This window comes from Oxyura jamaicensis, chromosome 2 (assembly GCF_011077185.1).
Source record: "Oxyura jamaicensis isolate SHBP4307 breed ruddy duck chromosome 2, BPBGC_Ojam_1.0, whole genome shotgun sequence".
NCBI lineage: Eukaryota > Metazoa > Chordata > Aves > Anseriformes > Anatidae > Oxyura > Oxyura jamaicensis.
The window spans coordinates 17,143,214-17,168,303 of record NC_048894.1 but is presented as its reverse complement, the minus strand read 5'-3'; the positions used below and the strand labels follow the sequence as shown (position 1 = coordinate 17,168,303).

General features: G+C 37.6%; 1 protein-coding gene across 1 annotated transcript; it reads left to right on the top strand.

Annotated features, from left to right (window-relative positions):
• Positions 1–3,337: 3,337 nt before the first annotated feature.
• Positions 3,338–22,880, top strand: YME1L1 (YME1 like 1 ATPase). The gene is made up of 19 exons (XM_035317738.1): positions 3,338–3,367; positions 5,212–5,343; positions 7,833–7,995; positions 8,851–8,949; positions 9,734–9,843; positions 10,681–10,831; positions 10,924–11,031; positions 11,796–11,878; positions 12,932–13,022; positions 14,300–14,452; positions 15,713–15,845; positions 16,052–16,114; positions 16,621–16,733; positions 17,104–17,259; positions 17,912–18,063; positions 18,919–19,045; positions 19,142–19,215; positions 19,847–19,933; positions 21,095–22,880. Exons 1-19 carry the CDS (start codon positions 3,338–3,340, stop codon positions 21,236–21,238), a joined length of 2,169 nt encoding a protein of 722 aa, XP_035173629.1. The 3' UTR covers positions 21,239–22,880.
• The last annotated feature ends 2,210 nt before the right edge of the window (positions 22,881–25,090 follow it).

The following is a 25,090-nucleotide window of genomic DNA, read 5'->3' as shown; positions in this document are numbered from 1 at the left end:
GCGGGGCGAAGAAAAGCAAACGAAACGAAACGAAACGAAACGAGAAGCGGCTGAGGGTGGTGCTGTGGGCAGCGCCTTCGGGGTGGTGGATTCTGGTCTGTTGGTCCCACTCGAATCCGCCCCGCAGGTTGTGGTTGGTGTCTGCTTCTAACGGACTTTTTTAGTTTTGCATCTAACCACAGGGAATGGTTAATCAGTGGTTGTAACCGGCAGGAGCTGAATAAAGTTGGTTGAAACGCTCTTTCAGGGCTTGTGAGTGCTATGTTTGTGCCTGCATTTCGGAGTGATGGGCTCCTTTCACCATCTCTGGGTAGACCTAGTGTTTTGTTAGCTCCTCATTACAGCCTTCCTGGCTTTATCAGAAGCACCCCTTGAAAACTGACTCATTTTCATATATAGCACTTGAAGAAAAAAAAAAAAAAAGTTCTGTTATTTGTCTGTTTGTATGTCTTCTAATTAAAATTTATTATGACAAACTGTCAAAGGTCATTGTTGGTCCATGTAACTAACAACTGACATCTAGATTTCTCATTTGGGAGTAGGTTGACACTTGGAGGAACAGGTCAAGTGGCCTCTGGATTTCTGTGGGGTGCCTGAAGGTGTAGGAATTTAATAGAGTGCAGCATGATCCATGAAGGAATTGGAAGGTAATATTTATTTAGAAAGAAACAACAGATTTTGGTCCCACGTGCTCATTTTCAGTTACGCTTCACGCATGCATTTTCTCATGCTTGCATACTGGTAGGCAGCAAGAGTTGAAGTGGTGCAGTCAGGATCACTTACGTGCAACAGCTCGTTGCCTGTCAAATCCCCCCTACCACTGCTGAGTCCTTGATGTTTCTTGGCTTCCTCTGGACTGGTGATGACAAACTGCTTTCTGGGCAGCTTTTCTATGATCAGGAAATACTGCGTTGTTATCTGTTGCCTCCCTCCAATTCTTGTTACTTCAGCTGCCATTATCCTCAGGCAGGGTTGCCATGTGTTTTCTTTGTTTGCTTATCTCCACGGCTATATTCTGCCTTCCTGTTGTGGCAGCAGGAACGGGAATAGCATATGCAAAGCACTGTGACCTTGTGGCCACCCTCCTGCTATCAGAGTATGGCCTTCTGACAAGCCATCTGTGATACAGCCTTATCAGAGCAGAGGCCTTCTGCTCTAAGCTTTAAGGTCGTTAGTGTTTACCAGTTTTACTGCTCTCAGCTGTTCTCTTGTTCTTTTTTTATCCCTCACCCTGTCGTTTTTATTTTGCTGTTGCATTTACATTGCTGTTAATTCATTTCTGTCAATCATAATTGCTCTGTTGCAGTCTCAGCATTAGCAAAGACCCATCCCTGTAAGAGGTTAATGCAGAACTATTGGTCTCTAGCAGTTTGTCTCTCTTTCAGATGCATGTATCACTTATAATCCAATACCACACACCGAAGTCTTGCTTGTACTTGTGGAGTGATAATTTAATGTGCAAATGTACAAAACAATGTTTTAAATAAATTTTAATGGTATCAGTTTATCATTGCCTGTGTTTGTCATTTAAATCTTCAGCATTAGTTCAGCTGTCATCTCTTGTCAGCAGCAATTTTATCAGAAAAGCACAGCTGACAGCAAGGAGGGATTGCCCCTTTTGGTGGCATCACATTCCAAGATCAGGTCATGCCCATTGTGGGACCATACCGTCCATCAGCATGTTACTCAACTGAGCCAGCCTGGGAAAGGACCCTCCCTTCCCCTGAAGCAGTATCAGCTGGGTGGAAAACTAAATGGGGTGTATCCATGTGAATTGCCTTTTTTATATTGTTGGGAGAAGTTTTGCCAATCAGCTGGCTGACACACATGGCTGTTATCTCCTGAGTGCTAGTGGAAGGTAGCAGGGAGACGCACAAAAGCTAGGGGAGGCAGCACTGTGGCTTTGCTGATGCAGATCTGTGTAGGAAGGTGTGGAACAGTGCTTTTTGTGAGGAAAGGAACAACAGGGAAGAACAGCAGTCAAATGAAAGAAAGAAAACAATAGTAAACAACCAGAAGTAATTGGTGTGAACATGGAAAGATAGCACAAGGTGGAGAAAAAAGATGAATATCAAAGATGAATTTCTGCCACATATATATATGCCTGTAACATCTTCATTTAGATTTCATTCTAACTGAATGTGAGTAACAATCTTTAGGTTTTTGATACATATCTTGATTTGTAAAAGTTTCTTTCTACATGCTGTATACTCCAAGTTCCTGAAAAATATTTTAATTACTTCAGGATGGCATCTCATGTAGTGGTTGTAAGGGCTGTCAACTTACTGACAGACAGCCTTGCAAACTCCTTGGCCATTGATTGTCTGTGGGGCTGACATGTTTTTAACACATTTTCCTTAAATACCAAAGTTAACTTCTGATCTTGAACTATGTAGACTTGACTGTAATAGGGAACATGAACTTTGGATAGGTCTGCAATATAATGGTACCAGAGAGGGCCTAAACAGGCCGGGTTAGGTACCAGTGGCAGCTTGGAGCTCAGAACAGGTTATCTGCCTGAGTGTTTTTGATGTAGCAGCTCCAGCGGGATGTGTGGCTGGCATTTAGTCTAGAGAAGAGGAGGCTCAGGGGAGAACTCATTGCTCTCTACAACTACCTGTAAGGAAGGTGTGGGGAGCTGGGGGTCGGCCTCTTCTCACAGATAACCAGTGATAGGTCTAGAATGGCCTCAAGGTGTGCCAGGGGATGTTTAGGTTGGAAATCAGGAGACATTTCTTCTCAGAAAGAGTAGTCAGGCATTGGAACGGGTTGCCCAGGGAGGTGGTGGAGTCACTGTCCCTGAGGGTGTTCAAGTAAAGGCTGGATGTGGTGCTTAGGGACATGGTTTAGTGGGTGACATTGGTGGTAGGGTATGGTTGGACCAGATGATTCTGGAGGTCTTTTCCAAACAATGATTCTATGATTTTTCTCCTTGTCTAGGGGCTATGTCACTGCTGCTGCCCTCATAAGCAGCCCTCCAAGCACATCCTGCTCTGGGCACCACACGAATGCAGCCTGGAGGCAGCGTTTAACCCAGCTCCGCGCTGTAACCGTTTGTTCGAACAGCCATCCTATTGTTTGGGCTTTAGAAGACGCCGGCGGCGCCACCGGGTGACGCGAGGCGACCAGGCGGGTTGCCGGGCGGCCGGCTTGTGAGGCAGGCGGAGCGCTCCGGAAGCTTTTCCATCCGCAGCCGCTTCCGAGGGCGCTCCGGGGCTGGGCGCTGCCGGCGGCGGCAGGGGGCGGCCATTTTGCCGCCGAGCGGGGCCCTCCTGCTGCCGGGGCCGGGAGGAGGACGAGGGGCTTGTGGTGGCCGCCGCCGCCGCCCCTCGGGAGGATGTTTTCCTTCTCTACCGTGCAGCCTCAGGTGGGGACGGGGGGGATAGCGGAGCGCAGCTGCAGGACGCGCTGGCCCTTACGTGGTGCGGGGATGGCGGCCTTTAGGGACTGTGGGGATAGGATGGGGGAGCCCAGATCTTATCCTAGGGGTTGAAGCGGGGACATGAGGGGGCTGCGGGGCGCTGGGCTGCCGGCAGAGTGTGTTGCTGTGGGGGGGTGGATCGGGGATCGTGGCTTGGGGGGGAAGAAGAGCCCCACAGGCCCCTCGGTATTGGGGGGTGTGAACAGCCACGCAGACCCCTCAGCACCGGGGGGAGAACGGCCCCACAACGCTCTTGGTATAGGAGAGAGGAGGGCACGGTAACGCCTCGTGCAATCAGAAGCGAAGAGCTAACCTTAGAGATGTCATCTTTTATTACTCGTTTTGGTGGTGGAACCAAGGGGGTGTAAGCTAAAGTCAAGTTGTGCAGTTAGTTGTCACAAGTTGCTGTGGAAGTTTAAAAAAAAAAAAAAACAAAAAACAACAACTTAGAAATGCGGTGAGTTAGTAGAGGAAAAGTCCTTTAATTATTTATAATAGAAAAGAGTCTGGATGCAACCGGAAAGGCATCTTTCGTCAGTCAGTGGGTAGGATGGGACTGGCGGGCTGCACGGCTTTGGTCTGAGCCAGTGTTTTTATTCTTCTGCTTTGTGCTAGCGGGATTAGCGTGTTACAGTGTTCTGCTGTGGGCTTTGATAGTTCCTTCCAGATGTGGGGACTGTGTTAATTGCTTTGCTGGTGTCGGGAAATGAGAGAAGGTGTGATGCAATTCTCAGGAATGTGTCACCCCGCACTTTTGTAGTGGGAAATACGGGAGAAGGCCGGGTGAGTCATTAGGGTGCTAGCTGTGGCTCTTGTAGGCTTTATAGTTTTACTGCAATCTTCCAGAGTTTAACTCTGCACAACTGCTTCTGAGGGACTTTTCATGTCATGCAACTTTGTTTGCATTACCTTTTATTCTTTTGTATTCGTATCTATGGTATTTTATATATTTTGTAATCATAGCAGGGGCTTAATCAGGAATTGCAAGGCACTGTTCCAGTAGCAGGAGCTGCAGCCCAGCTCTTGTTACCTAGTGACACACGCAGACACCGGGCATTTTGGAAGTGTTGCAATTACTTGTACCCTGTGTTAACAGTGGACAGTCATCTGCTAGAGAAGCCCTGATACTGGCACACCTGGGCATCTGTACTGATTCACGAGATGTTGTTGCTGAGACCACTGAGTGTTTCTGAACTGCAGAATTAATTGTGATGCGCATGTGTGCTTTGTGTAGGCCAGTTTGGTACTTGGCTATGTTGCTAACGTGAGATCCCAAGGGATAATCCTGACATTCCTGAAGGAGAAGTCTTAATTGTAGTAGCAATTTTTTTCCTTACCATTCTAGCAAGAATCCATAAGAAGTTGTCTTTTTTTTTTTTTTTTTTTTTTTTTGTAACTGAACACTGTCTTATATGTTAATTGAGGACAGTCTCTGTGTCACCTAAATGTTGATGATCTGTGTCTGCTTCTGTATTTGAAAAGAATCTAGTGATTATTTTCTTTAAGCTATTCTTGTGTTTGAAAACCCAGAAACATAGCTTTTATTTTCCTCATCCAAGTTTTGTGAGCTTCTAATTTGTCATGCATACTTAAACTTTATTTTTTTTGTCTATAATTAGACAAAATTAGCTAACACTGTAGTGTTGATACTAAGAACATGTTGTTTATTATGTAATCCTCAGTTAAAAGGCAGAGAACAAGATATGTAATTCTAAGTTGTAGTTTGGAATTAAAATATGTTTAAATTGTTTAAAGGAAACTAAAATTGTTAATTTATTTTATTTGCACAGGCTACTGTTCCTCTGAGTCACCTTATCAATGCCTTTCATTCACCAAAAAGCTCCACTACTACTGCCAGCACAGCATCCTTACAGCCTGTCCAGAGGGACTCCTCGTCAGAGCATGATCCTCAGAACAGTGAGGTACTGAAAACCTTTGGAAAATCAGTGGTTTGCTTATAACTGAATTCAGTCTGGGTAATGCCAATTTAAGTGAATTTCATGTTTGATTCATTTTAAAAAACAATGTAATAGGACTAAATGCAACAGAATCTTAATAGATAGAATATAACTTTATTGACAGAACTTAAGTCAATGCTTCGGCAGTAAGAATTATACAAAAAATCTGTATTTAATAAGAAAAAGATGCAGCTAGTACCTATCTCAGATCCTCTCCAGCTTTGTAAATAAGTACTGTTTCCACTTAATGCTTTTTGCTGCCAAGTAACAAAATACCTTTTCTGTTAATAAACCTGCTGTTATCTTTTCAGCCTGAGTTCTGGGAAAGTGTTTCATCACTACTTTTGAGAAAACTGTCTGAAACTTAAAAAGTATTGAGGAATTCTGGTAGATTAAATAGCACATTTGCGTGCTTTTCTTTTGACATCAGCTCTTGTTCTTAATGCTGATAATACAGAATACAGAGAGTGCAAGGTAGAGTTAGATCTTGCTATTTTTTCAACTCATTTCTTGCAATGTTATGACTAAGATGATTGTGAGGAAAAACATGGAGTCTCTACAACTAACTACAAAAATTTGGAAATGGGCATGGATTCCATAATTGTACTTGTTATCCTTGTTTTGTGATTCTTCATAAATATAGAGGTATTTGCTTCTGGTGATAAGAAGTGATTTCAGCAGGAGACTTGGATTTTTGCATGGAACTAAAAGCATGTTTCATGTATTCAGTTTTGTTTTTGTCTGTTTACTCAGCAGGACAATCTGCCCTTTAATTAGAGAGTTTTTTTTTCTTTTAATTCTTCCTCTTAAATTCGTCATGTACTACTTTGTTTCATTCTATCATGGCAAAAGTATGAAAACAATAATTTAAAAAGTTGCTACCAATGAAAGGAACTCTATCTTTAAAGGAATTTCTTAAAATAAATTAATTAGGCTATAATAAACCTAAGTTTAAGTAAAGGTTAAGCTCAGCTTTAAAGTCACCAAATATTGACACAGTACGTGCAGTTGTAATACCGAATAAAGTTGAACTAACAGAATGGCAAAAGTCATTATCTGAGGTCACGAAGTCTCTATAGTATGAAGTTAAACCTATATGTGGGGGTAGTAACATCTTCTGAAGGGTCGTAGAAAACATTTTTCTGTAGAGTTTTCTGTGGGTTTATCTTTCTAAAAAATATCTTCTTACACCCATCTCCTCCAGTAGTATTTCAGTAATTTTCTAAACAATTACTAAGCTGATGTAGGAAGACTTGATCTACTCCTTCAAACCATATGTAAATGGTGTTTAAAAATCTACTTTCTTCTTGAGAGTACTGTGTTTGTAATTTAAAAATAATTTCTTAAACTTTGAATAGGGTGATATTGTAGATGCATCTAGAAGTCTGTTTTAAAATGGCTTCAGCTTTTGATATCTTATTCAAGTGTTTTTCATGTAAATCTCTTTGTTGGGAATCTGGTTTCATCTTGAAAGTAAAACAAAATAAAGCTTACATAAAAATGATTTAGGAAAAATGAAAATATAATCCATAGTGTTCTAACTATTAAATTTCACTGCAGAAACATTTTGAATAGCTTGTCGTGTAGTTACTTCTTGGTTAAGAAAACTTTAAGTGTAGTGCAGAGGTTGTATTGCGAGGCTAATAGATATTTTAAATGGTCCAAGCCAATAGGAAAAATGTTTTTATAAGCATGCTTTTAAAATACCTATCTGAAAAATACAATGTTAAAATTATTTTAATCAAGATCACTGCTTTAGTAACTCAAGCAGATGTATATTACCTCTTACTTTTTGTAGTTTTGATATCTATATATATGTATATATATATATATATATGTATATGTATTTCTGTAAGGAATTCCAGATCCTAGCTCCTACAGTCTTCTAAGTACAGACTTTTGCCCTTCATTGTGTCTTCCCACCTCATAGCTTTTTAAGGTTAAACCCTGGGTATAGTTTCTAAGCATCTGGTCTTCAAGTTTCTGCTAAATTTGCTCTAGCAAGTTTTTGCAGGAAAGAAAAAGAGGTGGTGTGTGGGCTTTTGTCTTTTGCCCACTTGAATGAAATAATAAGTGGATATTACTTGTACATCTCCCCTCTCACACCCTCTAGTCTCTGTCATAAATATGAGAATGAGTTGAAAAAGAGCATTTTTTTTCCTGTGCCTGCTCCAGCCATGGGATGTATTAAAAGAGTGAATTGGGAAGAAAATTTACTTGCCGTAAATGTACCCTGCTAATGAAAATATCAACGTATGCTTATGAAAAAATTACTTTGTATTGACAATAGCAAATGTTCTTTAATTGTTTCCTTTAATTGTTCACTTAAGAAATTGTTGATTGTCTGAACTTCTTGGCTCAATGCAGCACTTGTATTTTACAATTGACTTCGTTATTCTATTTTTTTCCCATCTAAGTTAAGTAATTTGTGAACACTTATCTCTGTTTTGCAGTCTGTATTTAATTTAAGAGATCTGGGATTGTCTGATTTGAAACCTAACCACTTCAGAGAACTCGTGAACAGGCTGCTTCCTGGTTACTACGCAGAAAACAAAGTCTCTTCACCGTGGCATACATCATACGTCTCTGCTGAGTCCTTCTTTGAAAATAAGCATGGTATGTTTTGGAGTCAAGTGCTAATGAGTCAATAAAATTAAATTATGAAGGTGAATACAGTGTTCTTCTGTAATTTCATTTTTAGTGCTGTACATAACTCGTAGTTCAGAAGTGTTTAATGTCTCGTAAAGAGACTACTAATACGTTGTTTATTGGGTGCATCTTGTCTCTAGAATGGCGCTTCTTGAATCATGGGATTTTTAAAAAATATTTTTAGAGATTTGAACCCAAATTTTGGAATAATTTCTTAAATTTCAGACTTTAAGTAGGTGGTTGTTAAATTTGTCTAAACTCGGCTATAGCACAAGCGCATATTCTATTAGTGATGAGTCTGAGCTATGAATTTTGTCACCCGTTTGCTTCACCAATAGAATAAATTAGATTTTGCTCATCTACTAGCTTAACACATTCATGAACATCTCCAGTTTACATAAAGCTATTCCTTTTTTGTTTGAAGCAATGCTATGTATGGACTAAGTAAAAATGAATTTGGGATGGCAGACTGTTAACTGGCCATGAAGAGTATTTAATTGCTGGGAAAAAAAAATGAAATGTTTTGTTGGGATTAGTCTTAAATACAGGCAGTAAGGGCATCATAAAGATGCCCAGAAATGTGTTAGAAAAAGAAGTGTGTAGTTGATGATTGAGATACTGACTATGCGGTATTGCAGTTGGAAGGAAGAGCAGAGGACTAATGTCCGAGGACTGGTAATGGTTTAATTTGTTTAATTACAGGTTCTTGAAGGATTCTTCTAAAAATAAAATTCATATTTAAGAAACTAAAAACAACTCGTGTTAAAAGTAATGTTTAGTTACCATAGGTTGTGTTTACATTTTGATATTATATTTCTATAGGTTTCGGGGATGTCTTTAGTGTTTTGCGCTCATCATGTTTGTATAGACGGCATCCTAATCCCCTTCAAAACTTCTGTTCAGACCTTAGGAGTTGGCCAGGTATGAAACAATAAACTATACTTTGTTTTCTTTATAACGTATTTTTATTTGGGGAAGTTTTTTTTTTTTCCTTTTGTTTTTAAGAGGACTAACTCATAAAATACTAGTAAGAACCTTTGAATTGGTATTAGCACTGTAAATTGTGAAGATTTTTTTGTATTTGAGCAGTATGTTTCCAGGTCTAAGCCGTTCTAGTTCTCTTCAGGGCACCTTTTTAGCTGAGCTTTTAGACAAAGCTTGTCTTAGAGCATGAATCTACATTCCCATCCTTCTGGATTAGCTTTCAAACATTTCATGTTTGTCAACATGCCTGGATTTAATTCATGTGTATGTCTGTTCTGTTCCTGGAGACAGTGATGACAGGGTTCACCAATTATCTGTAGTTCACAAAGTGAGCTCCTGATTATTTTCACAAAAAAAATGTTATGGAAAAAATGCATTCTAAAACATAAAGTAGCGTACTTGACAGTTCAGATTATAAGTGTTCAGGGTTGCCTAACACAGTACTAAAATGTGTTGGTTTATCCAGTTTATTTTTTTAGATCCAGAAGTGTCTTCATACAATTTTGTGTGTGGTGATTTTTTTTGTTGGTCAGGCATCTTAAATAGATTGCTGTCTGCATTTCTCTTTGCTTTCTACCTTGAATATTTTGGGGAGATTATATTTGGTTTGATCAGGATAAAGTCTTTCTCATATTACAGTTTTTGAAATTTCATATTTTTTTTGTTATTACTGTTACTGTAGTGGTAGTAATGGATAGTTCTAAACTTTCTGTTTTTAAAGTTTACATACAATCACGGAGCTTTAAGACTTTGCGATCAAGAGCAAGACGTTTGCAGTCAACATCTGAACAATTCACCGAAACAAAGAACTCACTTCCTTCACTTTTGAAGGTAATTAGAAGTAGCGTTATCCAGTTGTATAGGGCTTTATAGACCATCTCTTTCTCTTGAATGAATCTCCAAAATTTACCAGAAGTGTTCTGTTTTACTACTGTAAAAAAGTTTCTTAACTCTAAAGCTTGAACTAAATGACAACATATCGTTTTTCTTACTAATACACAATTTACTTCATATGTCATGATTATAAAGATAGTTTCAATTTTTAGGGTAGTAATTAAAATGTGAAAAACACTGATTTAGAAATGAAGCTATATTCTGTTACTGTGGCTTTGTTTAAAATAGCTTGGGGTCAAATTAAGTATTCATTTAAACAAAAATACAATTAGTTTAACATAAAAACATTTTTTAAGCAATACAGCATGTGATTGATGCTTTAAGGATAGACTTATTTGTCTAGGTATACAGTGAATGAAGGTACACAAGAGCTAGCTCCATGCAATGTTGCTCTTAAATTTGGTAGGGTGACCAAGCTCTATCAAAACTTTGAAGATATTTCACGTTTGGAAGTAACCTAAGTTGATTTCATGAAGGAAAAAGGTTAAGTGAATAACTCCCACTGAATTCAGTATAAAAAGCTAGTTGTGTGCAAGGCTGTGTTAGGCTGTGTCTGTTGTTTGGGGCTCTGAACATTATCTGCTTAGAGCAAAAATCAGGATGACCCTGCCGGTACCACAGTGATTTAACGCTCAGACTACTACCCTCTGTTGTCTAATCCCACAGCACCCGAATTAGATGCTTTTTCTCCCCCTCAACAATGCTGTTGAGGTAATAAGTTAAATATATATCAAAACTGAGTTTACCCTAACATTGTTATGGAAAACATTTTAGGGCTTTATCCTGAGAAAGCGAAGAATTGATGTTGAGAACTTGGATACGCTAATGAAAACAAAAAACATCCCGGAAGCACACCAGGATGCTTTTAAAACTGGTTTTGCAGAAGGCTTTTTGAAAGCACAGGTATTCTTGCAAAAAACACTTGGTAAGTTGTTTTAGTTCATGTATTTTGGTTTTGCATTCAGAAAGTGGTTTATTCCAGCCTATTTTAAAATCTTTCTTTGTTTTCTCTTGCAGATTCTTTAAGAAGATCACGTTTGCTTTCTTTCTTTCTCTTTGTTCTTTGTTTTTATCTTGCTATATATTCCTCATTTTTACCTGGGAAAGGCTCATTTTCTGATGCTGGTAAGTTAACTTTCTTTTTAAACTCTTTCTTGCATTGTACTTCCAGTGGGCTTAGCTCAAATTAAATGTGTTTTGACATGATTGTTTTAGGACAGTATTTCAGTGTACTAATGAAAAAGTTGTTTACTGCTTTTGGCTACGGTCTTTTAAACAGTTATGTTACCAAATGTTTATGAATACAAAGTTAGCTTTTATTTTTTTTTTTTTTTCTTTTGATGAAACAATTGCATGGAACCAACAGAGAAGTCTGATTGTTCATAGATTGTATTTGTCTTTGAATTTAGATTATGCATTACCTAGGTCAGCGTAGGCAAAATGGTTTGATTTTTATTTGTAGTCACAGCCTAGTTGGTATTTGCGTGGCCAATTGAAAAATCTGGTGGAAATACAAGGATGATCAAAGGCTGAGTTAATACAAATGGAGAATTTCAGTTTTGTGTTGAGCTGTGATCTGGTCTCAAGATTTTGGTATGTGCAGAAACATTGAGGGCAAACTGGTTTTGTGTACCTGTTTCTGGATGCAGAGCTTTCTGCGCTACAAATGACCTAAAAGCAGTTATCACTGAATTAACTGAAAATACTTTAAAGATTTTTTTTAGATATATTTTATTCTTGCTTGCCTTTGTAAATGGAAACATTGCTTTTTAAATGGCCAGGTATAAAGGTGGAGGCTTAACATATGCATTCAAGTACAAAGTACAGTCTTGGAACAAAATGACTTAATGTGTTTATTTTGCTCTTCCTCTTCTGCTGTTTGCTATTAGTACGCTTTCGAACATCAAGTATCTTTGATGCAGCAGTTGATCCAATCCAGCTGAAAAATGTTACCTTTGAGCATGTGAAAGGGGTAAGTTCAAAAGTTAATTGTGTGAGAATTCTTTTTGAATCATCTTGGGGAGCCTAAAGAATGCCTTACTCTGTTAAAGGAACTTCTTTTTATGAACTGTTTTAAAAGACTGATCTCTCATATTTGGATATGCCTGAAATGTTAAAATTGAAATGAACAAAGATATGAATGATAGAATAACATTTGCCATTTTTGTGAAGTAGAGAAGCAGTGCAATCGTGAGTAACTGACTTGATTGCTTTGCTTTTCTCCCTGCCCCCGAGCTTTTTCAAGGTGTTTGAATCGAAGCAGAACTTTATACTGACTTTTCTCCAAGGCATAACCTATAGTTTTCTCTGACTTTGTGCATTTGTTTTGTATTTGAAAGAAAAACAGTTCAGTTTTAAAACCTGGTAATTGTATTTTCACGTACTTAACTCTGAGTGCTCGAGAAAGAAGCCTTATATATATATTGACTACTCAACACCAGGGAGGTTTTTAGTACTCTCATATTATTTTATATCTTTGAGGCATTTAATACTTTGAAAAAGGTGCACTCTCAACTTGTTAAATCTTTCAAGACTAGAATAGCAAATGAGTTGAGTTTTGAAAGTCAAGCCATAAGTATGTAGGATCATTTTTATTTCTGTTCAACTGTTCCTTTGCTGTTGGTAGCAAAATGAGGACCTTCACCTTAGATAAATACATAGCTTCGTCTTTTTAACTAATTAGTCTAGTCTATTAGTCTAATTAGTCTAATTATCCTGAGATAGGACTTTTGATTCCATATTTATCTTGGTGGTCAGACCTGGTCTTGAACTGTTCGGTTATTTCTTCAGTTTTATTAACTTTATTATTTACTGAGTCACATAAAGGGTTGTAGGAAGTAGGTTAACCTATAGACACTTTGTATCAACACAAATTGTGGTACACTTTTATCTCCTCTTTCTTTCTGCTGTGTATTTTTGTTCAAATATACTTGTCTAAGCCTTTTATAAAATACTCCATCTTTTTTTGTAGATAACCTTTGTATTAATGTTTATTGATATTTCTTGGCATGTTTTCAATATATAGGTTGAAGAAGCTAAACAAGAATTGCAGGAAGTTGTGGAATTTCTGAAAAACCCACATAAATTTACTGTACTAGGAGGTAAACTTCCAAAAGGTAAGAACCATTGCTAAGCAGATGTGAAAACCATATGTAGCCATGGCTGTGTTTGTTCTTTGTCGAATGACTGATTTACAGCTTTATCTCTGAACATTTTTTTTCTTTGGTTGGGAAATTAAAAAGTGCATGACCAAAATGATAATAAATACCACTGTTTCATTTACTTTATATTTGGGGAAAAAATAAATAGTAAAATAATGATAGACAGTGGTAGTAGATTTCCTTACTTGTTTAAAATATTTGAGAAACAAATGCCTCCTCAAAGAAGGTTGTGAAAGTTTCTTGGAGAATACTCCTAAATGAGGTGCTTTGTTTAAGGCAGTTATGTTGCATGCTTCATGTCTTATTGTCAGTTTCCCTATGTGTAAAAATTGGTCACCACTCTTAGAGGGGATTTGAAGTATCTGACATATCACTGAACACACATAGCATTTCAAAAACGTTTACTGATAAATTTATGTATACTGGTATTGATGTACTTTGGAACAGAACTTGATGTAGCCCAAGGTTTTCTAGGCCTCTTATTTTTCTTTTAGTGTCTATAGAAGGATATCTTTTTTTAAGCTTAATAGTTTCCTGTGACAAACTTTTTAAATTCTGTTCTTTTTTCTCATTTGAGAAGTAAATATGTAATATATATAAAATTAATATAAATACTCACCCAAGATAATGCAAAAATCTTCAAGTTAATTAATCTTGAAAAAAATCTGTCAAATTCCACCTCTCACCCCCGTTTCTTGCTGATAACCTTTTAATGATTACAAGAAAATGTAGGTGATTATCCATAATTGATTTTTTTCATGTGCTTAAAAATCGGACAAACCATGGCATTGTGATATACAATCCCAGGTCAGGTTGCAGACAGGAATGACTTTTTCCTTTCGTCTCTCTGTCAGTAGACCAAGCCCTTTCTTATATTTTTGTTAAACTTGTGTTATCTTGATAAACATCCAATATGAAGAAGAGACTATTAAGGATTCAGCTGCTAAACTCAGTGGTAACTTTGTGGAATAATTCTGGTTTCTGCTTTTATTCGATAGTCTTACAAGCCTTTTTTGTCATTGTTTAAATGTGGTTCAGAATATATCTAGATCTTTTAAAGGAAGCTACTTCAAACTGCAAGTAATGAGCAGTATCTGCAACAGGATGTTAAGTTTTCTGAAGCAAATGTAAATTTCTTTTAATGCATGGAAGACCCATACCTGTATAAGATTGCGTGGGTTTGGTGTTTTTAATGTGTTGGTGACTTTTTTCTCTTATTTATTTTCTTTTAGGTATTTTGTTAGTTGGACCACCTGGAACTGGCAAAACTCTTCTTGCCCGAGCTGTAGCTGGTGAAGCTGATGTTCCATTTTATTATGCATCTGGGTCAGAGTTTGATGAGATGTTTGTTGGTGTAGGAGCTAGTCGCATCCGGAGCCTATTCAGTACGTTAAGTATTTGTGGTTTTGAAATCTCCTAACATGCAAGATTAAGTAGTCAGTGTGTATGTGACTTAGATTTCCATGAGCAGCAACTAACTGTAGAAACTTGTTGGTGGACAGAATGCAATTGTAGCAAAAACTATAACTCTTACAATACTCTGAGAATAGAAGTTATTTAATCAGAGCTGTAACGTTCTATAAACCAAATGGATTTTTTTTAATTTGTCATTTAGCTATTGTAAAATGTAAATCACTGTAAGTTGAAAGTAAATATAAAATTTAAGATAAAAATAGTGTTAACCGTTTCAGTATTCCCCTCATTTTTATGTTGTCTCTTTTTTTTCTGAATTAGAGCTTTAATATAGCATCATAGTGTAGCACTCACCTCAGGTTTCCTTTTGCACTCCCATCAACAGGCCCAGAATAAAGGGCTTTATTATAAAATTCAGTTGTCTCTCCTGTGCAAACTATCAACCTAAACAGGTTTTCTGTTTCAAATGTTCAAATAAGTAATAATACAGAGGGTGCTGGGGGAGAGTCCAACTTCTCTTACATTTAGGACTGAGTGTCAGGCACTGATAATGTAGAAGGTGGTTTGCATTTGTAGAAGTGTGGCTTTCTTCATCTGGAAGGGAAACAAAATGTAGTGAATGTATTTGTTGCACCTTAAAATGTGCTTGTCTTTCTGTTGATTAAAGAAGGTTAGATAGCTGACTTGTACCTTAATATTAAAGATGTGTCTAGCTGGATGAGGTGAATTGTATCCTGGTGTGCATGTACAAGTCTGTCATCTTAAAGTTTACTATTGCTTTTTTATTTTGTTGTTAATACTGGTATGCTTGAGGGTGGTGTTTTTCACTGTCAGATAAAAAGCATACTCTATTAAAATAAGTAAGTTAAAAATAAGACCCATAGCATTTCATGTTATTTTTATTTAATAGGTTAATGTTATGTACCTGAGCCTATGAAATAAACTGTTGAAAGAGTTGATAGAAGATAGGATGACTTTCTTAATCTACCGCACTAGTAATTTTTTTGTAGCGTAAGAATATACAAGCTGATACAGAGATGAACTTGCTTCTTTGCATTGCTTCATTTCAAAAATATATTTAATTCTGGAAGGCTAAAACTGGGACAGTTCTGGCAAAGCTATAACACTTCATAATGCAAGAGTAATAGAAATACAAGAATCCTAAATTACATCATATGCTTTCTGCTACTTTGTGTGGCTGAAGTGTCTTTCAGCTATTTTTCTTTTGTCAGGGGAAGCAAAAGCAAATGCACCATGTGTTATATTTATTGATGAGTTGGACTCTGTTGGAGGGAAGAGAATTGAGTCTCCGATGCATCCATATTCAAGACAGACCATTAATCAACTTCTTGCTGAAATGGATGGGTAAGTATCTGGATTCTGAGGGCATAGAAGGTACTCACTGGTATTTTGAATATTTGCATGAATTTTTCTTCTTTGACAGCATTGATTTTTTTCATAACTTTCTAAAACACTTTAAAGGATATAAATTTTAAATGATCTGTGACCACTTTCTAGTACTGTGTAATTCATTCTGTACAAAAACACGTTCTTGGCCTTTTTTCATACAGCTTTAAACCTAATGAAGGCGTTGTTATTATTGGTGCAACAAACTTCCCTGAAGCATTAGATAAGTGAGTATAAGCATTGATCATTTTTATGGTATGTATATTAAAAACAAAAACAGAAAAAAACCCACCCCACGACAATTTTCAAGTATTGCAGTGTTATAGCTGGAGATTTGTTTTCCCTTGAAAAAGTTTGTATGTTGACGCTTAAAAAGTTGCTGAAATAAATCTCAATAAATAGGCAACCTGATTCTAAACATCTAAAACTTCTGCAGGGTTTTCTACTTAAATTGATTGGTTACATTCCTGTTTACCAGGCATTTTAGTAGTTGCTGACAATAGTAGTTTACCTTATTTACAAATGCAAAACCACTTAAAATTGGTCGGTAATAAAATTCTCATCTGACTTCATAGATAGAAATACGTAAAATGCATTCTTTGTGTCTGCACACCAGACATGGTCTATATAGATGTCTTTAGAAAGATCAGATGGATTTGTCTTTCTCATATCTATTAGTAACAGTTTACTGTGACGTTTTAAGCCAATATATTAAATCATCTTTTTCCTTTAGTGCTTTAATACGTCCTGGTCGCTTTGACATGCAAGTTACTGTTCCCAAGCCTGATGTAAGAGGTCGTACAGAAATCCTGAAGTGGTACCTAAATAAAATAAAGTATGATCAATGTAAGTAAATACACTATTGTAATATTTTTTTATATAACTGTTCATACTTGATCATCCCACTGATGTATTTAGTCCTTTATTTCAATAACAGTAGTGTCTTTACTATATACATCAGAAAAAACACAAGAATTGTCTAGTACATAGTGTTATGACAGTTTTCTGAGGCAGTTTCTTTCCAGCCCCCAATAGGGTCATAGTGTCTTAAGCATTACAATTCATTTCTTCTAAAGCTGAAAGCTGTTGTTTAAACAGACCGTTTTTAAAAGAATATGATTCTTGTTCAGAATTTGATCATTCCTTGTTCATGAAACAAGCTTTTTTCAGGTCCAACAATATGGACCCTTATGACTTTCTTTCTTTTCCTCCACAGCCATTGATCCAGAAATAATTGCACGAGGCACAGTAGGATTTTCTGGAGCAGAGCTTGAGAATCTTGTAAATCAAGCTGCGTTAAAGGCAGCTGTTGATGGAAAAGATATGGTAACCATGAAAGAATTAGAATTCTCCAAGGACAAAATTCTAATGGGTAGGATTTATATATATATAAGACATACATATGTTACAGTACATTGTTTTTGTGTGATTAAAACTTTACAAAAGAAGAGAGGTTTTTGGTGTTGTTTTTATAAAAAATCTTCTGTGTAGTTAGTTCTGAATAGCGTTTGAGACCAGAGGCTAATTACTATATTCAAGCTAGTATTAAATACACTCATTAAGGCTTGTTTGATACTCTGTCAAAAATGATGCATGTTGTACGTGAGCCTGGAGGCAAGATGTGAGTTTGATTTCCTCCTACTCCTCTGGTAGGAATAAGTGGAGGAGAGTAGATGACCAGAAATCCAGAGCTAGATTCCACTAAGTTGCCATATGGCAATGCAAAACTTGGAACATCTGCAACATACAGACCAAAACCTGGTCTGTTCATGCTTGAGAAAGGAAGCGGGATTTCCTCAGATACTCGGATTCATTTTGATGTACTCCTTTAAAAGGAGCTTGACTGCAGAGTATAGTTAGGTCTAATTTAGATATTAACACTCATTAAGTGCAAAATGATTACAAGTAGGATTTTAATTTTGCTTGCCTGCTGTTCCGCAGCTACTTTGTACTCTTGAGTATGTATAATCTGTGTATCATGGTGGTCAGCTGTATGAACGAGTTTAATGTTTCCTTCCTTTAAGGGCCTGAACGTAGAAGCGTAGAAATTGATGAGAAAAATAAAACCATCACTGCTTACCACGAGTCTGGCCATGCTATCATTGCGTATTACACTAAGGATGCGATGCCAATCAACAAGGCTACGATCATGACACGAGGAACAACACTTGGACATGTGGGTATTTCTAGAATTTATTCTTGGTGCACTGTTAAGTGTTGTTGAGAAATTTGCCAACAATGTTGTTGTACTTAGGTTGTAATGTATGTTGGGATATATTGAAATTTTCAGTTTAGGCAATCTCTTGGAAAGCTGGCCTTCTTTTCTGTGTGATACAAAATTTCTCCTCATTTTGCAAAGTGATCAAATTTGCTTATATAATTCGAATGTACAAGGAAAGAAATGTTTGATTCTGCTGCAGATAAAACAGCACTCAAGAGCACGACTTTAAAGAATGTCTAAAGGACCCAAAAGTAGCAGCATTGCTCACCTGTGTTTTTAATACAAACATACTTTTTCAAGTTGTTCTTTGTCCTGTGTGACATTTTTTAAACCTAATTGTTACCTTCTTTCTAGCATAGATATTTTTAACTTTCTGTCCAAAAGCTACTGTCAGGATAGAGAAACTGGTTTTCATTATGTCCGTTTCTTCTGAACTTTATGCACGTTAATGTGTTCAGATAAAGAAAGCCATTGGTCTGAATCCTCCAGGCAAGTTAATTTGTGCTCAGCCCAAATATAGGGAATAAGGAGAAATGGATAGAATAGATTGTTCTGTTTCTGGTCCTATTTGTAAGCTTATGGTGTTAGGTTTAAGTAGCTTAATTTTATGTGATGCTCGTGACTCAAAGAAAGCTATTTCAACTGGTAGGCCAAGCACCTCCCAAGCAAACCTGCTGAGTGCATAGCCTAGGAGGCAGCCCAGGGCATTCATGGTGTTGCATTTATATCCTCTTTGGATTTGAACAAGAATACTTTTCAGATTATTTCAGTGTTTCTTCTGTTTCATGACCATGGTTTTGTATCTCCCAGGTATCTCTGCTCCCAGAAAATGACAGATGGAGTGAAACTAGATCTCAGTTGCTTGCACAGATGGATGTCTGCATGGGAGGAAGAGTAGCAGAAGAGCTCATATTTGGAAGTGATCACATCACAACAGGTCAGCTGATCAGTAGTTAGAATCTCTGATCAGAGTGTATGGGCAGACACGTTTAACTTGGTGTCAGTAATTAACTTAAATTTGTTTGCTCTCTAGGTGCTTCCAGTGATTTCGACAATGCTACTAAAATTGCAAAACTGATGGTGACTAGATTTGGAATGAGTGAGAAGGTAGCGTGTCATCACTTCGTAAATACTGATGGGGTACACAGAAATGTTCTGGAACTGGCTGTCAGTGATGAGAGGCAAAGTAGTTCTGCTGAAAAAGAAGATAGTTCAGGCCTTATGATTGGCCCTGCTGTAGAGAACTCAATGAGAAAAGCTGTGCATTTGACAATTTAAAGATCAACTTGCAAGATCTTCACCTCAAAATGACCTTGAAACTTTTTAAAGTCTACAGAAAAAAAATCTAAACCCAAACTTTTTGGAATTGAGGATACTCTTAACCAGAGGGCAGAGGGAAGGCAAATCTGAGTTTTGTATACTTCTTAAGAAACAGTCATCATTATTGACTGTTAAGTGCTAGTAGTCTGAAGTTCTTGCTATCTTTTTTATCTTATTTTTAAATAAGAAAACACTTAAGGTTCTGTACTATGACCTATGGAAATAGAACTCTGCAGTGACTATGCAGTTCATGAATATGCTTCTTGTTTTGCCGCTTCTGTTGCGAACACTTCAGTGAACATTTCTTTAACTATTTTATTTGTTTGCATGTATAAGAAATGGGTGCTGAAGCTCTTACAGAGTATTTTGTGTGTTATATTGCAATAGTGGCAAAAAGTTTTTTTGTTTGTTTGTTCAGCTTGGTGTTATGACCTATACTGACACCGGAAAAGTTAGCCCTGAAACTCAGTCTGCAATTGAACAGGAAGTAAGAACACTTCTGCGGGTAAGATTCTCCCCTTCACTCTAACATATTTCTTTTGAGATGACTTGAGCATCAGCTCACTTGATTACTGAATTTGTAATGTGTGCCAGTGAGAAAACATAGGTGGTTGAAAGTAATTCCCAAGTATTTAATGTAGCTGCAACTTTGAATCTCTTCATATCAAAACTTTTTATAAATTGTCATGCAGGAGCAGTGGATAACAAGTTGATGGTGTTGGGTTTTCAGTATGTTCCTTAGCAATTCCTCTTGTGTAAACACAAAGATTTGTATTTTGCCTATTTAATTTGCAGGAAAAAAATAACACTTTTTTTTTTTAGAACAGATGTGGATGTTGTCTTTTCCTCCCACATTTCATAACTTGCAGCTAAATCATTTTGTGTAGAAACAGAGAAATGGCCATATTAGTTCAGATCAGAGAGTCATCTGGTCGGGTATTCTGTTCCTTGCAGGCATCAGAATCAGATGCTTGGGGAAGTTCATATCTTTTAATTGTCTTGGAACTTCCAGATCTCTGTTCTGGTATTTGGAATTAGTTTGGTACAGGTGGGAGAGTTATTTATATCCGATAATATCTAAACCACTAAAACTTTTTTGCTGAAGCTGTTTCTGAACTGACTTGGTCTGTCGATGTAGAACTAAAAGATAAAATGGAAGCTAATAATGCTGCCAGTGTATTTCTACTTGAAGCAACTGATAACTTGTTGGGTACCTTTCAGCTTTGTAAAAGTTTCAAACACTTTGAGAGTGTTTGATAACCTTTTGAAAACTTTAGGCTTTGAGGGAATATTTCTTGAATGCTGTAACACTGTCCATATTGTAACATTTAATATACTTAATAAGCACCTTTTCAGATCTTGTAAGTCTCTATGTCTTATGTAAAAATACTCAGGCTTGTCTCTGGATTTTATTTTCAGAGTTGTAACTTTTGCAAAATGCAAAGGTGGCATACAGCTACATTTTCTTGAGCAATTATGGCAGCTAGGTTTTAAATCTTTTTTCTAATTTTAAATGGATAGGAGCTCTGCTAGCTGTGCTATGTAAGGCACAACTTGAAACATAAGCTGTGTTCACCCAGAAACAACTTTTAAAATAGAATATTGCCGCTACTTTTGTTCTAAAGTTTTATAACCTTCTTTTACCTTCCTTTTTTTATAATATTAGGACTCATATGAGCGAGCAAAGAACATCTTGAAGACTCATGCAAAAGAACACAAGAATTTAGCAGAAGCTTTATTGAAATATGAGACTTTGGATGCCAAAGAGATCCAAATTGTTCTGGAGGGAAAAAAACTAGAAGTAAGATGATGACTTGTGTGATACAGTAACTGATAATCTGAAGAATGTACATCTAGCAATGCAGTAGTCTTACGCAGCATAGCTTTTTTCCCTTCCTGATGTGTGTATGGCATTAGTGACACGGTAAGATTCTTCTGTCTCTTGTGAGCTTCTGTTACTTATATATTGTGTCTCATCAGAATAAGACACAAAAATAAAACAGGTTCCTCAACTTCTGCTCCATCTACTCTTCCCACAAGAAGTTATTCAGAAAAATAAATCTCAGGGTTGAATTCAGTGTTTTGGTTTCGTCAATCGTGTTGAAGCTGAGAAGAAAAATGTGCAGATGTACTGGTGTGTTTTGGCATAGGTTCCTGGGTCACACCACAACAGGTGTGTTTGAAGTGAAACTCCATAATATAATAGGGAATGTTTTATGGGTAGTGACAATTTGACAAGTCAATCAGTAGTATGTAGTCTAAGGCTCATAATCTGTTTTGAGGTTAGAGATCACTTTTAAAGAAAACTTATTTAAAAATGTAACAAAATATCCGTATAAGTGAAGCAGCTCCAGAGTGCATCTCTATTAAAGGGAATTATGAGATTTCCATGTTAGACTAAATTACTAGTGATGGTCTTCTCAGTGCTCTTGGGGTTAGAATACACACTTTTACGTCTGGGAGAGGAATTTTGATGCAAAACCAATAACAGGCTAAACATGTCTAAACCTCTTTGGACCATGTTTTGGGCAAAACCATGGCAGGGATAAGAGAAATACCTGTAACCTCGATGTGCTGCTGACAAGATTCTTTAAAAATTTTTATTACTGCAGTAGATGGACATGATTTGATAACAATGCTTTTGTACTGCTGGAGATTCTACAGAATTAGTTTCTGCTAATACTATGTATGAGCGTTTGATAATCCAACAAAGAATTTCTTCAGAGGACAATATTGCTCACTAAAAAGTAGTTCAGAAAATGTTTGAAGCGTGTTTTTCAAATAATGTTCCCAGTCCTGTTCAATAGAACTAGGGAAATAAAACTTTTTTTCCAACCCTTACAAGAAACTTCTGGAAATTCTAGGCTCATAATAAAAACCAGTTTCCAATCAAGTAGAAGTGATTGCTAGCAATTATATGCCAGTATTCTTCTGATCCCATGGAACTGGTTTTTAGGAGTAACACAACTTTATCATAATCTTTCTGTACAATTAGTTGAAGACTCCTGGGAATATAAACTTCTGTTGCAGAGAAGGCCTTTATTATTACGTTAATGTTGAAGGTTAACATAGTTGGAGATGAAAATAGCTGGGCCGGTGCCAATAAGTGTGAATGGAAATTGGTAACTACATTTAAAACTATAGTTAACATATTTTAGAATTTTCTGGGTGTAATGCTTGATTATAGCCTAGTTTTCCAGTAAGATCACATGCGTTTTTTTCTTTCAAAACTAGGATAACTTTCTATTTGCTTATTTTTCCATTGTCAGCTAGTGTAGTGACATCCCCGTGCAGCGTGGGAGAACTTCCAAAAGTTATAAAACAGTATACCAAATGCCTAGGCTGACTAGTTACAGTTGTACATGTATTTTAGAAATATGCCAATGGAAACAGAAATATACTGCATATTTGGCATCTGTTTTTGGAATAATAAAGGTTAAATTTAATTATGAGCATTGTTTTTTTTCCATTTATTTATCACTGTATATTGCTACAAAATGCAATACAGAATTCCCTACTATGTAAACTAAGGTATTATAAAACATTTAAATCTATAAATAAATTTAATAGTTCTGGCAAAACTTCCCTCTAGTGATATTTCTAGGGAACATTCTCCCTAGAAATTCAGACCTCTTTCAATACGTGCTTCAGTAATGGGACTTGGATGGGAATTTTTCCAGCTAAATAATGTAAATCAGTATGAGAAAACAAACCCCTTTCACTTTTGAAGTCAGTAAAATCTGTATTGAATAATCTATTTTGTGGCACAAATTCTGAGCTCTAACATCCTTCTTTCAAATGTTGCTTGCTATATGTGAAGATTAAAACAAGCGGAAGACCAAATAACACGCTGGTTCAAAAATGTATCCCTTGTCCTATCCCTATGCTGACTCTTTCCCAATCTTTCCCCTATGTTCCCATTTTAAGTACTGAAAAGGCTGCTAGCAGGTCTTCCTGGAGTCTTTTCTCCAGGCTGAATAACCCCAACTCTCAGCCTGTCTTCACAGGAGACGTGCTCCAGCCCTCTCATTGTCTTTGTGGCCCTCCTCTGGACTCTCTGAAGGGGTCCTGTCTTTCTATGCTGGGGGCTCTTGAGCTGGATGTAGTACTCCAGGCAGGATCTCATGAGAGTGGAGCAGAGCAGGAGAAACCTCCTGTGACTCCTGGCTGTGCTTCTTTTGATGCAGCCCCACATATGACTGGGGCTTTCTTAGCTTTGAGCATGTTGCCAGCTTGTGTCCAAGTTTTTTCCCTTGTGACCTGTACCTCCAAGTCCTCCACATGGCTGCTCTCAGTCCACTCGTTCCCCAGTCCGTTCTGATGCTTGGGATTGCCCTGACCCAGGTGCAGCACTTTGTGCTTGGCCTTGTTGAGCTTCATGAGGTTCACATGGGCACACCTCTCAAGCCTGCCCAGGTCCCTGTGGATGGCATCCCTTACCTCTAGAGTATCACCTGCACCACTCAGCTTGGTGTCATCTGCAGACTTGCTGAGGGTGCACTCAATCCCACCACCCATGTTGTTAATGAGGATATTAAACAGTACCATTCCCCCTGTGGATCCCTGAGGGACACCACTAATCAGCGATCTCCACCTGGACATTGAGCTGTTGATTGCAACTCTCTGGATGCAGCCATCCAGCCCCTTCCTTGCCCACTGGCTAGTCCATCTCTCCAGTTTGGAGACAAGGATGTTGTGTGGGACTGTGTCAAGCCAGACAGATGAGGGATACTGATGTCCACGTGCACTGATGCAGTCACTCCATCATAGTAGGCCACTAGATTAGTCACCCACAATTGGCGAAGCCATGTTGGCTGTCTCGAGTCACCTACCTGTCTTTCATTTTCCTTACCATCGCTTCCAGGAGGATCTGTTGAACAGAGGTGAGGCTGACCTGTCTGTGGCTCCCTGGGTCTGTCTTTCTGCCCTTTTTAAAAGTAGGAGCCATGTGTCCCCTTTTCCAGTCACTGGGGACTTTACCAGACCACCAGGACTTTCAGTTTGTACTGGAAGTTAACTGATAGTGTCTGAGTGATGTGACTGCTGTCCCCACCAACGGATGCATTATGAAGGAAATGAGATTCTGCTCTCCTGCGTCTATTACAGGTCACAAATGCAGATGGAACAAGGCTTTGTCACACTTGCCACAGCTTTCAGAAGAACCACTCCACAGCTGTATATTTGGACTGAATGGTTTTATACCTCTTAGATTCATTTTTTATTTTCCTGAATTACAAATACTAGTAGCCATTATTCAGTTGCTTCTGACAGGTAGCTCACTAAATTGGTGACAGATTACATGCTGGCTCTTCATTCGGTGTTTTGTCCCTGCAGGTTAAACACCTTCATTTATTATTAACTCACATTTCTGTGAAAGCTCCTCTGTTCCGTTGATGCATCAAAGGATGGGTTGTCACAGATAAACACAACAGAATTTATGTGTTTAGTTTTAGAACAAACCAGCTGGGTTGCTTTTATTTTGCCCTCAACCAGAGTGTTATTCTTTCTAGTAAATTCTAGCCCGGGCGTGCCAATGGCATGCCATCTAGCACTACGGCTACTCAGGAGGACCACAGAAGTTTAGTCACCTACAGTAGTCCCTTCAGAAAATGCAACCAATAATCTAAACATAATCTTCTTAAAGCTACATGTTGTTTAATCC

What these genes read in the sequence shown, in the direction of transcription:
- YME1L1 (XM_035317738.1), top strand. Translation starts at nt 3,338, where the DNA reads ATGTTTTCCTTCTCTACCGTGCAGCCTCAG. An exon ending in AGACCTTAGGAGTTGGCCAG is followed by an intron (nt 8,950 to 9,733) that starts GTATGAAACAAT and finishes CTGTTTTTAAAG; the next exon opens with TTTACATACAATCACGGAGC. An exon ending in TAAAATAAAGTATGATCAAT is followed by an intron (nt 16,734 to 17,103) that starts GTAAGTAAATAC and finishes TTTCCTCCACAG; the next exon opens with CCATTGATCCAGAAATAATT.